Consider the following 16,814-nt stretch of genomic DNA (forward strand, 5'->3'; position numbering starts at 1 on the left):
CAGGTGACTGAAACTAGACAAGAACAACAACAAAAGACAATAAAATCACAGCAACAACTAGGAAATATAGACCAGCATGAAACTACCAATACAAAACAGGAGAATAAAAATCAACAACAACAACACCAACAGTCTCAAGCCCAGCTTCCAGTAGAAAACGGACTACAGGGATGTAAACAACAACAACTATAAATACAGACACAAGCAGGAAGTAAAGAGAAAAGTCAACAACAAAATAACATGCTAATCCAACAAGATATTGAAACCGGGCAAGAACAACAACAAAAGAAGATAAAACCACAGCAACAACTAGAAAACAAACTACAACAACAAATAAAACGAAGCCTACAAGAAAAAGAAGTGATACCAATACAATCACAACTGTTTCATGGGACCAAACTACTACAGCAAGAAAATGATTCATTACAGGAGATTATAGTATTCAAATTACAACAGATCCAGAAAACACAAGCACCCAGACTATTAGAAATAACCCAAATCAACAAGACACCGCAGCAAGAAAACATCAATCCAAACGAAGATTCAGAATCGCTACTAACAGAGAATAAAAGACAAGGGCAGGAAGAAGCACCCAAAAACAAAAATTCCACTAAAGAAGAGAAACGGGAAACAAGCCCAGAAGTAAGGAAAGCACTTAGAGAAATGACGAAAGCAAAAAGACAAGAAAGGAAAAGACGACAACAAGAGGAGGAGAAAAAAGGATAGAAGAAGAAATTTGGTTCAGCACAGATGAATATATTGAGAAAAAAATACGAATAAAATACATATTTAAAAAAAAAAATTATTATTTAAATTTTCCATTTCACAAAAGCAATAACACGATAGCTAAACATACAGAATACCAACCAAAACATGTAGGGCAGGAGGGCCTCCCTAAATGGTCTGCGAAGATCAAAAGGAAAGAGAACCCTCCAAAAAAAAAAAAAAGAAAGTTGGTCACTGTTCCCTTGTGCTGATGTTCATTGAACGCACTGCACTAGTATCACATATACTACAGTGCATCGGATTAGGCAGCTTGCCATTCGTGTAGATTGTTCTGAAGAAATCGTTTGGTTTTTTTTTTTTTTTTTGTTCATTGTATCACTGTAAAAGTGGTGTTCGAATCTACTGAATAAACTTTGTATCTCATTTTTCACCTACGATTTAATTTTGCTTTGGCTATGAAAATTGGTACAGAAACCACAGCAAATGTATATGTTTAAGGAGAGCAGGGCACATGAAGGAAAAACGCCAAGAGAGATTGCGATTTTGATATCTCGTTCTCAGTACTTCTTTTCTTTGCTAGTCATTCTAAATTTAATTTGAAAACTTGAAGAGTCTAAACCAGTGGTCCCCAAATCCTTGCCTATGTGCTCCATGTTTTTTTGGTGTTTTTTTTCTTTGTTTCTTTCGTTTTTTTGGTCGGGGGTACGTGTTTTAGGCTCCTAAATTTAGTAATGAAAATTACACGTTTTTACATAAAGATGTTCTATGGAATAATGAAGTCCGTAATATGAGTATGGAACGTAAATTGCGATTATAAACTCACAAGCTACATCAATTCTATTCGTATGCAAAGGTATATCAAAGTTTGTAAGTAGTAGTGGTTGGTGCCCGTCACTCTCATAAACTCTCAATATGCCCGGCCACAAATTAGGCCATGAGCCACTGGTCAACCTAAAATTGTTCAACATTTTAAAAGTAAATAAGAAATGGTAATACTTTCATACATGCTTCTACATTTGCATATTTGCCAAATACTTTCTGTGCGAACATGTCCATAGAATTCGGATATTACAGACATGAAACAATTATTGGGACACAAAGGCTTTTTCAAAAAGACAGGCTTCTTTCAAATAAAGTTAATAAAGAAAGAGATGCTTCATGGGCTTCGTACACATCTTTTAAAGAATGTCACTTATCTATTCTCGACATCGTTAGAATGTAGTTATTCGTTGGACCAATTTTTCACAATATATTTACATACATGTAGTTCTTTACCTTCCGAGTCAGTGTTTAGGTATATTTATTAAACGTACACACTTGTAACCCCAAATATCCGTCGTCAAGCAATTTGCTTTCAACTTCTATTGATTTCAAAAGAATCCCATCATTTGTACCTGTATATATACTAATTAAAATTACAGGGTTCTACTGTACGCCATGACGCCTTGTATCACGCAGCTGTAGATTTATGTGACAATGCGCTTTAAAAAAATCGAAGTTGGTGTTTCTCAGTTGAGATTAAGGTTTCAAATAACGATCACTTTAAAATAAACATCGAAAGCCCTCCTCCAGGTTAAATGCAATGGACCTATTCAATGCGCTTGTGTACGCTAATAGACTTTCCACAAAGGTATATTATGGATGTTTCCCGTGCGTATCTTAAGATTCAGTATTTATCTGTTTCGTTTTGTCACGACAGGATCCTCTATTAGACTTACGAATTTATAACTTGATTGAAATTTGACTAGTTAATGTAATATAATTATTGGATAAGGTGCAAACATAATTGACATCTGTCATGACTATTGTAGTTGATAATTTTGTTACTTTTACTATTCTACAAATATGAAGTAATGGTGCGTGTGTGTGTGTGTGTGTGTGTGTGTGTGTGTGTGAGAGAGAGAGAGAGAGAGAGAGAGAGAAAGAGAGAAACATCGCGTAAAAGAAACTTATGTTGTTAATCTGAGTCAATTATCAATAATAACTTGAAATTCGAGGATTTTCAAGTTGTGATTAGTAAGTGATCGTGGTTGAAACATTTTGCAGAAACTAAACATACCTTTTAGTAGTAAATTGACACCATTGTTAATTTTCCAAGACTTTATATTTCATTAGGAAAGTAGCCCGTATAAGGTCCCTAAGGAATTCCGCAAATTCCATGAAATTTAATTTCTCGTACACCAGTACAGCATGTATACGTAAAGTGGAATTTCGATTTATAATCATAATGGTTTAGACTTGATTTCAATTTCGATTTATAATCCTAATAGTTATAGACTTGATTTCCAATTCTTTCTCACAAAGCAATATCATATCACAATTCACAATATTAGAATACCACACTATCACAAACCATTGATGCAGTAAACCGCGCTACTAAGATTTTAGGAAATTAACATTTTTATTTCCTATTTCCCTGCATAATATATTGTACAACAAATATTGGATACTGGCTTTAATTTCACAAATAGCTCTTGGATACTGGCCTTAATTTCACCAAAAGCTTTTGGATACTGACTCAGATCTGACAAACAGCCCATGGATATTGGTACGGATTTCACCAGCAGGTCTTGGCTGCTGGCCCAGATTTCCCGAACATCCCTTTGATACTGACCTGTATTTCACGAACAGGTCATGGATGCTGGTCCGGAGGACACCAACAGCTCTTGGATACTGACCTGTATTTCACCAACAGGTCTTTGATACTGACCTGGATTGCAACAAGAGGTCTTTGATACTGGCCTGAATTTCACCAACAGATCGTGGATACTGGCCTGGATTGCAACAACAGGTCTTTGATACTTGGCTGGATTTCACTAACAGAACTCGGATACTGGCCCGGATTTCCCCCAACAGATCTTGGATACTTGGCTGGATTTTACCAACGGAACTAGGATACTGGCCCGGATTTCCCCAACAGAAGAGTCTTGATTTAGGTTTGCAATCCAGAGGTCTAACTTGGCATAAAACTAATAGCCTGAGCCAATTCAGACCAATCTAATGCCTCCGATCTTATTCAAGTCAGACCAATCAAATGCTTTCAGTCTCATCCAAATCAAGCCAATCGAATGCCTTCAGTCTCGTCAGTCAGAACAATCGAATATCTTCGTATTTTTATGTATAAAAAGACAAGTGTGATAGACACGATCCAAGCCCAACAATCAAAGCGAGCTATCTAGGCTAATAATATATATTCCATCAATCAGAATTTATTGCCTATCCATGAACAACACAAAATAAAAATACCCACCAAGCCATCCAAGCTTGTTCGATTGCCACATGGTTTCACCCATTTGCCTTGTATTCTTTATCTTCATCGATTCCTGTGGCAAATATTAGCGACTCTTGTACTAAACCAAAATGAATCCGTCACCAATTTGTTGAAACTGAATAACAAAGCTGCAAATTAAAATTGGATTGTCATTGAGTGTTTAATTGTACACAGAATCACCTGGCGATTTCCCGTTCTGTTATCACAAAAGTTGTTCTCTAGCGAAGCCATCATTGTGCGATAATGGCAAAATGTTAGAGTGGTCAACATCAATTTATGACGTTATTCATGTTTCATTCAGCCACAGCTGAAGAGTTTTGTGGAGTTTCATCTAGAGATAAAAAAGAAATAATTCATTCAGATCCGTTTTAGAGGTGGAAACGGAAATAATCCATTATTCCACACAATTTGAGTATTAGTGAAGACTTTGCGCTATTCTCCTGCCATCTCGTCGATTTAGAAGAAGAGGAAAGTTGCCAAAATGCATTGCTCAGTAGCATAAAGCGACAATTTAAAATATATTCGGAAAGAACGCATTTATTCGTTGAAATGAGTACCTTGAGCAGATGAAGAAATGTATGGACGAAACCGTTCCAATTATAGCTTTCTAGGAGGTTAAGAAGAATCTATGTTCTTGCAAAGATGTAAATTTTGATGTATGTGAAGTATATGGAATTTTGGAATAATTCAAACGTTATTCTAAATAATGGTTCTAATAACAAATACAACAACTCGAAGAGAATGAAATTAAGAGATTCTTCCGAATCATGCCACTTGAACTTGTTTATGTGCTTTAGTTTCATGTCACGCGCTAATATATTCGTGTAATTTTTGTAATCGTTTGCACGGGCTGATTCTATATTGAGTAACCCTGATTCAGTTTCTCATTTTCTGGTTGTCGATTTGCGTGTGAAGTGTGTGTGGGTCTAATCGATCGATTATAACAAGTAAATAAAAGCGGAAAACCTGCTGTGATATTCGATAAAATAGCGTTAGGCTAGGTGTCTCCTATCATCACTAATGTAACAAAACAAGGGGAACAAGACGAAACGTTTTAACGATTGAAACAGAAGCCTTCCACCAGGCTAATCGTGCTTGTCCTATCCAGGTGTATAGCATTTCTAAAGAAACTGATATTTGTATTGCACTGTTGTTGGAACTCTCATGTTTAATTGGTTTATAGTCGATTCTGGTTTTGAGTGACTTCTGTATAGCAAGTTCATACTAAGATGATATAGCATTCGCGGTATTTTTGATTCAGAGATTCGCGTTGTTTGAAAACTCGTCTGAGGAAGAAATATCTGTTTATATTGGATATAGTTATAATTAACACTTTTTGAACTCGAAGCATTTTCGTGTATAAACAGTTATCTTTTTGTCTAGATTTGATATTATAGTTGCCAGATCAGTTTTAGCAGAGGCATTTGGCGAGAGTGTTTATATCAAGCCAAATCCTACCGCCACCGTATGAAGTTTATCAAGCGATATTTTGGATTACTTCTGATCTACCACATATTGCTCAGGGTTAGAAGAAAACAAATTGACGGAGAATCCGAGTAATTTTTAAATCTGTCAGTTGTGTTCCGTTTTTGAGAATTGAAATACTAATCTGTCACACAGAAATCAAAGAAGAACTATCAATGGCCCTTTCTCACCAGTATTCGTCGGTACAACAGGAGATTTGAACTTAGCAAACAAAAGAATTTGGAACTCTTCAAAATATCGAAAAGTATTAGCGAAATGTTTGCATTAGGATTGTTCTGAAGGAACCAGGATTGAAAAACTAACACACGGCGTATATGTCTGAAAACATCTTTAAGATGTACAACATTTTTGGGCATTCATTTTAGTTCGAAAGTAACTGCATTACGTGTAGTCGATAGAGGGATACTAAAAAAAAAAAGACTACGGGTGGAAAATATATACTTTATTTTGCCGAGAGTGAAAAAGTTAAGAAAGTTTATATGTGGACAAAGAGAATATCATCATGCATTGTGTCTACTATTGTGGAAAACATTGAGATAAAATGATGTCCGTACTTTATCGTGAAACCTTTATCGATAATTTGATAGAGGAGGACAAGCGTCAGGGGGGTCCTTGTCTAAGTTTGACCCTGTGATTCAACGCACAACCTTGGAATCATTCTCTGCGGATTTATAGCGGAGTGTATTCATGTGAGAAACAGGACGTGTGAACTGGAATTTATTGACACGTATTTAATATGAGAGTAGGATGTAAAATCCTGTATGTAATACTATAATACATGTAACTGAGAACTCTGAAGCACTTGCCAATGAGCCCAATTTAGCATGGAGTGCGCAGTTTTAGATTTAGGAATGGATTAACAAATGTAGTGTGAATTTCGGAGTGCTTGGTTGGTTCCAGGATTATAAGAGAAGAATGTAACAAATATGTGTACGATGAACATTGCCCTTGTCGTTGATAAAGGCTTATGTTGTATCATAATATATACAGTGGTAATTGCTGGAGAAGCAGTAACCATCAGTGTTGCATACGCACAGTCACAAAACCAATCGGCAATATTTGCTTCCAAGCATTAACTGTTGAGAGTTTTCATGGTTTTATTTAGAGAGCAAAATACAAAAGAGGTGCTAATTGTTTGATTGGAAACTAAAGACGTGCAACTAATGTGTTTTGCTGATAACAGATACAGCATTTTATGTCTGTGTATTAACTATACAACCAGTGACACTATCAAAGCTGATCTCAAGCATGAGTCGGAGACCATCTAACGCAAATATGGCAGTCGGAAGGAGATTTTCCGACCCTCGGAGCAAACGCATGTCCCTCAAGGACAACGCTTTAGGAATTCCCGGCTACAACAAATTGTTTCCCCTCCCAGATATCAAGGAGGGGGATTCTTTCTACAGAACTGTGAGGATTTATCCCTCCCTCGTCGACAGTCCAGAGGACGTGTTTCTTACCATCGCCAAGATGCCCAAAGAGAATAGGGCAGGGTCTTCCGCGGAATCGAGGAGAGGGTCGATGATGGGCCGAGATGAAACCAGTACTCCCACCGACTCTCCATCTCATCAGGAAAAAGAGAGGTAAACGTTAAGGTTTCTGTCATTTTAAGTGTTGGGGCCAATCCCTTCACGCTAGTTCAAATCTTAACCAAACGATAGTCATGCAGTATGTACAACGAAATGGGTTGAAAATCCTTCATTCCTTCATCATCTTCATAATAAATAAATCGTTTTTTCCAACATGTATCTGCTCGTAGTATTCAATTATTTTTAGATTTGTATGTTGTTTTACGGTACACAAACACTTCCTTTGTTGCAACCGGGGCAAATAAATTGATCTAAATATTATAGGTAGAACTCTTACGCTTTTAAATCACTGTTTATGTTAGCCTAAAAGTAATAATGTACTTTTATAATATATTGAAGAAATTTTTTTAAAAACATTCCTTTGTATTCTAATGCAAAAACATGGATTTGAACTGACCTCGACCTTCCTCTTGGCTGCATTCAGGATCCAAAACCGCTGTCTTCTCATCCTCGTAAATCAATTCTCTAACACACACACACACACACACACACACACACACACACACACACACACTCTCTCTCTCTCTCTCTCTCTCTCTCTCTCTCTCTCAATGCGAGTGATTACGAAAGTTACATCTTCAGTGAAGATACGTACGAACGGATGAGCATGGCCAATCAAAATACGACAGATAAAGTGTGGTCTTACTATTTAGATAAACCCAGTCACCTTGTTACTCAGCAAAGTGTTAAGGGTTTGCCTTTTAAGAGGGACATCTTTTAAAATCGCGTGCGTAGATGTCAAATAAACTTTCATTCAACTTGCATGAAAGTCGCAGCCACCTTTTCCTTGAGCTGTCCAAAAATATTGTTCATTTGTGGGAATACGTGTAATGCTTTGTTTCTGTGTCGATAATATAAGCATAAAGCTTATCATTTATGTCCGATAGTTTGTTGTAGAAAGTGTGATATAGACAATTAATTGGCAAATTATCTAATAGATTCCCACTATTATGATTGCCCCATTGATTTTATGCAGAGAACAATTAAAAAATTACCTTCAGTCACCCGTTTCTGAATAGAGGATCCAGTATGGGGATTTTGCCTAGTTTCTGAATAGAGGATCCAATATGGGGATTCTGACTATTGCATACATTTATATGTTCTCTATATTTATCAAAATATTAGGAATGAAAACTCCACAAATATACTTTCATTATTCTGATAGAACAATCGCAGAAATTAAGTAGTACTGTGTCACTCACGCATATGGCGTAGACTCATACCATGCATACCTCCTAAAGGCACGCATATGACATAGACTCATACAATGCATACCTCCTAAAGGGTGAACGTCGACCGAAGTTTGTACCAAGCAAGTGTCCATTGCCATTGACAGCGGAGCACATTCTTGTTCAGTGTATTGACCTAAAAACTGCAAGACTGAATGGTATTTTGCTAACTCAGTCAAGCAGCGTTTGATAATGTTCCAACAGAAAAACACTATTTAGCTTTCTAAAAGAATGGGTTATACAAAACAACTTTGATCGTAATTTGTAAATGACTTTATACACGAAACCCTCATGTTTTATCTTAAACATTTTTTGCAGAACTTTAGTATCTTTTTAGGTTTCATATTGTGTTAATGTGTTTTGTGCTTTTTCTTGGAATGGTTTTACTTTCTGAAGCTGTTTACAGTTTTTGACCTTATATTGTTACAAACCTTTTCAGATATTTGCCTTTATCTTGCAGGACTACGTGTTCACCTTTATTTGGAAGAATGTGTTAGACTGTTTTCGCGATTGTTCCGTTTATATTTTAACTTTACTTTTCAATCGTTACTATGTACTCAGAATTGTGCTGACGTGCTCTATACATCCATACATACTCAATGTGATTAATACTGGAATTCAATGATGTGCCCTATACATCCATACATACTCTATGTGATTAATACTGGAATTCGATGATATGCCCTATACATCCATACATACTCAATGTGATTAATACTGGAATTCAATGATGTGCCCTATACATCTATACATACTCAATGTGATTAATACTGGAACTCGATGATATGCCCTATACATCCATACATACTCAATGTGATTAATACTGGAATTCAATGATGTGCCCTATACATCTATACATACTCAATGTGATTAATACTGGAATTCGATGATATGCCCTATACATCCATACATACTCAATGTGATTAATACTGGAATTCGAAGACTTGTATTTACTTACGCTTGTGTCCGTGCATTTGTGCTTGTGTTGTCATACAATATCCATCTCTGAGCAACCGAACACTATACAACTTACTTCAGAAGTGTGACTCCTGTCAAAATTGTTTTACCCCAATAGATAACTAACAAGTAAAAGGGTGGCTGGATAAATGTATGCCAGAACTGTTAACTTTTAAGACCTGTTTATCAGAAGTTTCAACCCATTTCATGTATAGTGTCGGTATAAAAATGTCTTAAACAGTCAAATCAGTGAAGTGAGAAACCCTGTTTCTAAGGACAGATGCCTGGTTGTTTAAGAGAGGTTCCATATTACAGTGAGTTAGTGGTTTTGAATATATGCTTGATTCAGATGACCTTTAAGGCATGTTCCACTGTATATGAATAACATCATTATGTGTATAAAATATAGTTCGCGTTATTTGCCGCATGATAACTTCCATTATCGACTTAAAATTGTTAATCTAGAAGAATCTTTTCTAGTCAATCACTTCATGTATTCCATAGACCAAGGCAATTTACCAATTTTTATTTCTTTTCATCAGCTTTCAATTCCACAGCATTATATTGGGTGTTTCCTGTAATAGCTTGACATGTTGATATACTATAGCGATTTCATGTTGGAAGGAAATATGAGGTCTTCTTGCGCGGGGTACAGTATAAGCAAAACGCTGTTATCAACTTGCAAGGGTTTCATATGTCTAGATACGTCAGAGATTACTGATAATTTTTTTATTCACCGATAAGATATGAAAGACGTGTGATATACAATATGAATGTCAGTTATTCAAACTGAAGACTTACCGTATTTATCAATCTTCCCACCTGATATTACCTATAGACTGCAGTGGATAATTTTGTTTTTAAATGTGTACTCGTTTAAATGTGCACACCCCATGTTTGGTTTTAAGGTTGATAATTTTAGACTTATAAAGTCCCTCGCTGCTACTTTTTTTTTTAAAGACAAAAAATCAACATTTTCTCCGGGTGTTCAAGAAATAGGACCGCATAAGGGTCCATTGCACTTTCAGGGGGTCCTGTTCATTATTTGATTATGATATTGTTAACTTCACATTACTGCAGTAAATTCATACAAGTAGTTCTCTTTGATTCTAAATTATTGTGCATTTATTATTATATGTCTTTATTCAGAACACAAACACACTATGTTACCACGTGTCTTTATTCAGTACACAAACACACTATGTTACCACATGTCTTTATTCACTACACAAACACGGTACGTTATTATATGTCTTTATTCAATATTCCAACACAGTACCTTATTATGAATTTATTAGTAGAAGGAAACCTTTTGAATCCAAACCTAGTGAAACTATGCCTAATATATTTTTAATGTCTTAAAACTATCAAAATGTACCACTAGCAATTGTGTACGTAGGGACCATGGTAGACGAAACCTTAAACCATTTCCTCTTTGAAGAGCAATAAAGCAGTGGTTACCAAAACCAAAACTTTATGTGCCATTTGTGATATTGCCTATAAAATGTTACAATACACAATATGCATTTTAAATATTTAGAAAAAGATACGGAATGTTGTAAAATAAACTCAGCCTGCACATGGATGGGTTTGGAGAAATATGGTACAATGAAGGTGTTGGGAGTGTTATCTGTATTTAAACAGAGAGGCAACAATATGGACTGTAATATATATATATATATATATATATATATATATATATATATATATATATATATATATATATATATATATATATATATATATTGTGTGTGTGTCTGTCTGTGTGTGTGTGTGTGTGTTCTAACCGCGTGCCCTGGATATTTTAGATGAGGCATGTGTTATTTCCGTTGTGTATATACTATTATCCTTGTTTGTTCGAACAAATGTTATAGTTACTTGAAACATGAAATGTGCCATATTTTAAAATACACTTTAAATTTACAATCAATGCCTTTAATGATAGAAAACATATATAGATGTAATCATCATCAATCCGTAGAATAATTATGTATATTCTATATATGGTATTTCTGGCCAGTGGCCTGTATTACTTCCTTGAATTAAGTTATTATTCCAACACATCTGAGAAGGGTGGGGATATTGTTGTTGCCACCGGGATTCAGTTTTTCCGTCTGGCCGGTTGGTCCGTCCGTGCTAAAGCTTGTCTTCGGGTTCTCCTTCCACATCGCTTGGAGGAATGTGACGAAACTTTGTCAGCTATATGTATGGTTAGTGCAGATAAGGTTTTACTTTTTTGCTCTGGCTTTTTTTTTTTTGGTTGTTGCGGAAATCGTTATTGACAAATTTATCAAATGGCAGTATTTTGAGAATCAATTTCGTCATCGCCTCATTCCCGCACCGGCCAAATGATTTTATTATAGATATGTCGACTAGACACGTGGTTGGTGTGGATGCGCAATAAGGTGTTACTTTTTCCCTCTATCCCATTTTAGGGGACATTTTTTTGAAACACTGTCAGAAAGTATAATATTCTGGGAATTCGGTTCGTATCACATCTCCTCCACATCGGTTAGAGGATTGTATTCAGATTTTGTAGGTTAGATATGTGGTTGGTTTAGATATACAATAATGCTTTACTTTTTTCCTCTGCTCTTTTATGGTGAAATGTCATCACAAATTGTCAGAAACAGAGTATTTGGGAATTCAATTCGTGTCGCTACTCCTCTAACTTGCGTGGAGTATTTCATCAAAGCTTTGTACGCTACATATGTGGTTAGTACAGGTGTGCAGTAAGGTTTAATTTTGTCCTCTATACCACTCTTGGAAAACTGGTTGAAACTTTCTTTAACATTCTATGAGATATATTTGTAACTTATTTAGCCATCGGTTCTCCTCTTACGCTGTTTGTATGATTTACTGAAACTTTGTATGATATTTATGTTGCTGGAGCAATTTCATAATAACTTGGGGAGGGTTTCGTCTTACACACTTTTTATGGAAAACTTCTTGTAAAGTTGTCCAAGGGGTGAGAGCGGGGTAAGGGGAGGGGAGGGAAGGGGGAGGGGTAGGGATAATCATTCATCTAGTCATTGTTTCTTGTATTGCATTGGTTACAAGAGTGGTTTTTTTTTACAGCTGTCTAGGCTAGATGTGTGCTTGGTGTAGATTGGCGATAACAGTTTTACGTTTCTTATCCGATCCATATTTGGAAACGTTGCGTGAAAAATTATCAAAAAAGACGAGTACTTTGGGGACTTAGTCCTCGTGTTTCGTGCCACATCAGTTGGAGGACTGTATTGAAACTTTTTAGGGTACGTGTGTGGTTGGCAAGTTATTGGAGCAATGTGAATGTTGGGGAATTTAATCTATCATCGCATCCTATACCGCTAGAAGGAATTGAATGGAACATTGTAGCTATGGGGTTGGGGTATACGTTAGTCCAAGTTTCCTCAGACCCTTGTCACCCCATTTTTAATATTTGGACTATTATGTTGGGCCTAGGGTCAGAGTCCATTCTCTATCGAAAAGTTGGAATTCGCCGACACCATTTGGTGTCGGCATGGGGTAGCCGCTTACTAGCCGGCCCAGGAAATTTGAATGACCTATATAAATCTCGCAACCTACATGTTAATGACATCAGAGATCATATAGTCACGGGATATCGACAATAAACAAATTTCCAAAGTTGTTATACATAGAATTTGGACATATTATGTAGAAGTCACTTAATGTTTGTAAATAAATATAATGCACACTTAATTCTCAAGATATATATTCTGAAGAAGAAAAAAAACGACCAGAAACCTGTAGGTATCGCAGCAGGGTGGAGAAAACCATTTCCAAGAAGTACCGAGCACGTGTCAGCGATGCGTTTGTTGGTGTCACGTGACTATCACATTTGACATGTGCTCTCTGCGTAGTGAGTATGGTTTTCTTTAAATTGCTGCAACATTTGCAGATTTTCGGTCGTTGTTTTCAGAATAAATATTTTTAGAAGTTTATGTCTTTTTTTCTCTTCATTTTTCTAAAACAATTACGTGACTTGCATTTATAAGTTCGATTTGTTTTCCTACAGCAACACTAGAAATGGTGTATAGTTGATATCACGTGACTTTATGACCTCTGATGCCATTAACATGTAGGTTGCGAGAGTTGTGTGGTCACGTGACTAGGAATGCAAATGGACAGATCCAGACCAAATTTCAGCAACGATGTACTTTTGTCTCGTCTGTCAGCGGATTAAAGACATAACGAATGCTATGATTGCAATTTCTGAGAGAGAAAAAAATCATATTCCTATCGATTTCATGCAGGTATATCTCGATTAATTAGGAATACAGACAAAACAGTGAGCTGTCCAATCAAACGGACATCTAACATTCTCTTATACGAAATACAGTTTAAAAATCATTTTGTAATTCGGCCCGTTCGTCACTTTTTCTGTAATCTTATTTAAAAAAAGATGCTAAATGTTATGATTTTAAAAACAAAAGTTATGACATATATGATAGATTAAGCATGGGAGGTTAGATATTCTGTACAACTGCCTGATGCCTCAGTTGTATATTCTACCAGTTAACACTTCCAATTTTAAATAGCGAATCCAAATCTTCAGAATTTGCTAAATGTTACAATTAGAAACTACCTACACTCTTGAAGTGATTTGAAATTCAATGCAGCAATCTGAGAAGATATTGTGAAATTCATAATTGTTCCGATTTGCGTACCACTAACAGTTCAGGTTTTGTTGATGCAATTCAAATTGATCTGCGCTTGAATTTGAAAGGCAGCTTGTACTATGATAATTAAATTGTTGAATTTCCTTTCCTCATGAATTTTATCGCTAAATGGATGTCCATAGTAATCAGTAATCTCTCTCTCTCTCTCTCTCTCTCTCTCTCTCTCTCTCTCTCTCTCCATATAAAGTGTGACCTTTCCAAGTTTGACAGGAGATAACCCCCCAGTGTTTTACCACCCCAGTGTAAATGTTTAACTAATAGTGATCATGAACCGATGGATTAATCCAAGCCTACAGATATCTTAACAGCTTAGATCTGTCGCAAACACTACGGTTTTCTTGCAACAAGGAGTTCCATCGTTGTCTTGTACTACTTCACCCCTCCCCCGACGATAGATTAGTATGATTTTAACAGTGTGACATTACAAATGCAGTGTACTATGCTCTGTTGTTACTTTAACTTGGAGAGAGAGATTTGAGTTTGATGCTTTACGACACAGCAAGACATGCTGGTTATTTAGTGCCAAGTTAACTGGAGTAAAGTGCCTTGGCCAAGCCCACACAACGATAGTTGACACAGTCTGATCCCATGATAGGATTCGATCCCGCACCCCTTTCGGTCGTGAGTTCGGCACGCTAACCACTGAGCCACCGCTGTTCCAGATGGAGAGAGAGAGAGAGAGAGAGAGTTACATAAAAATTACATTTTTAAACTTTTTTCTTTCGTTTTCTTTTTGTTTCATTTTTGTTTTAATTAATTATTTAATTCATTCATTCATTCATTCATTCATTCATTCATTCATTCATTCATTCATTCATTCATTCATTGAGGTGACACTTTTTAGTTATAACATGTGGATGTAATTTATCGCCATGACACGCATGTTTGACACGAAGACATTCATATCTATTACCTTGAAAAAATTACAATTTTGAGGTTTCAGGGTACTAATGATATGGAACAATGGGAACTAGTCTAGAAATGGTTGAAAACAATAAAAGAGTATATATGGGTTTGGCTGGCCAGGACTGGTTAATAATAAGAGTAACATTTTATTGGAAAGACTCTTTTGAGAGTTTATCCTAGTTGTAGCTGAAAATATAGAACAATGTTGTTGTTTTTTATTTATGGAATTTCAGTTCTACTGCAGGCTTGAGTTCTGAAAAGTCGTTACTGAAATTAGCACTTGATTTCTTGACTGGGAATTGAAAACACACGTAGATCTAAACAAAATGTCACGGCTCTTATGGTTTTCTCTACAGAGAAGCAACATGAAGGATATGTCTATACTGATAAATATATGTTTGATCATGAGCATTCAGAAATGTAAAGTTATTGAATTTTGTAACATGATGTTTTCGTAGATTTACTAAGGGAGTTGAATTAATACTGCGAGTCCTGGCATTTTCAGAGCAGTACCTTGTCAAGGGAGGTAACCTTTATAAAATGATAACATTTGTTCACTTGTGTTATCAAAGTTATCGTTGAGAGAGAGAGAGAGAGAGAGAGAGAGAGAGAATTTCTAACTTCATTTGATAAAATTAAGATCGTCGAACTTGCTTCTTATACTGAATGGAAGCGTCATAGATACACAACACACACGTTTTGATTACGAGTGACAGATTTCAAATTTTACCGTTGATTATAACGTATTTAAGACAAAGTGAATACGTTATTTAATTCTAAATAAAATATTATAAAACGTACATCAAGCAAATGTGCATATAGTCACAGACATGCATTTCCGCACACTTCAGGCCTTTTTAAACAAAGTATGTTTTCTTTTTATGGAAAAAATGCCTATTCTTCCTCTCCTAAACACGTGTAACAATAAAAAATCTGAATGTTTCTTGCGCATCTGTGACTGTTCAGGGGATATATTGCATACATTTTAAATATACAAGCTGAATTGTCAAATATCTTCTTTTATTTGAAACTTTGAAAATAAATTTCCCCATATATGAGCCGGGGTAAAATTGTACAACCATAATGCAGTTTTGACTAACCACATTATCTTTCCTACAAAGTTTCTTTGAAAACTTATGAGCGGTGTGAGATGAAAGGCTATGGCGATCTGAATTTCCTAAATAACACCTTTTTCCTGAAATTTGTAAGAAATGTCCACTAAAATGAGCTAGTGGGAAAAAGTTAAGCCAAACTTTGCGTAACCACATATCTAGCCTACAACGCGAGGGCAAACTGAATTCCCAAAATGTTCACTTCTCAATATTTTCCAACAAATTTATCACAGAACGAGGCAGAAGAAATAAGTAAAACATCAAGCCTACTAAACATAAAATATTCCAAACAGCGTGGGAAATGAAGTAAATGAATTCCTAAAATACACTTTTGTTTGATAGAATTTTGTTAAGAAATGTACCCAAATTTGACCGGAAAACAGTCAACCTTTCTGCGCATCTACACCAATCAGATATAAAGTATATAAAACTTCACTAAAATCTTCCAGGCTGTGCTGGAGGAAAAGCGATGACGAAATAAATTCCGACAATACCCATTTTTGAAAACTTTAAGAACAAAAAAAAAATATTTCCAAAATCAGTCAGAAGAAAATCAAAGTAAGAGACCGTTGTACGTCTTTACCGACCACTCTTGTAGCCTACAAACCGTCAAAAACATCTTGTAAACTGGGTGAGGAGCAGCGATTGCGACATTGATTTCGCAAAACGACACATTTCTGATATTGTTTTATAAAATGTGCCCAAAAATTAACCATTCCAACGATCTTTCTAAAGTACAGTTTTAAAAAAATATTTAAGAGATCAATGACAAGTTGAATTCTCAAAATATCTCTTTTATAAATTTTTCAACAAAATTTCCCACAAATGAGCCACCACAGAAAATCAAACGTCATCGT

The 16,814-nt window shown here is 35.8% G+C and overlaps 1 protein-coding gene across 13 annotated transcripts in view; it reads left to right on the forward strand.

Moving 5' to 3' along the window:
• Nucleotides 1–16,814, forward strand: part of LOC149786326 (androglobin-like) — a 303,462-nt gene that overhangs the window by 106,876 nt on the left and 179,772 nt on the right. For 4 of the 13 annotated variants that reach the window (XM_089976725.1, XM_089976727.1, XM_089976729.1 and 1 more), the window contains exon 1: nt 5,494–7,065. The exons of 4 other annotated variants lie outside the window; for them this stretch is intronic. In XM_089976725.1, the coding sequence (XP_089832851.1) occupies nt 6,731–7,065 (335 nt within the window). In that variant the 5' untranslated portion in view covers nt 5,494–6,730. Of the gene's footprint in view, nt 1–5,492; nt 7,066–16,814 lie in introns of those variants that run through there. 5 more of the 13 variants (XM_089976730.1, XM_089976728.1, XM_089976731.1 and 2 more) reach the window with 3 other exon arrangements.

The sequence above is a fragment of the Sinohyriopsis cumingii genome, chromosome 12, assembly GCF_028554795.1.
Source record: "Sinohyriopsis cumingii isolate HCF-2022 chromosome 12, ASM2855479v2, whole genome shotgun sequence".
Taxonomy (NCBI): Eukaryota; Metazoa; Mollusca; class Bivalvia; order Unionida; family Unionidae; genus Sinohyriopsis; species Sinohyriopsis cumingii.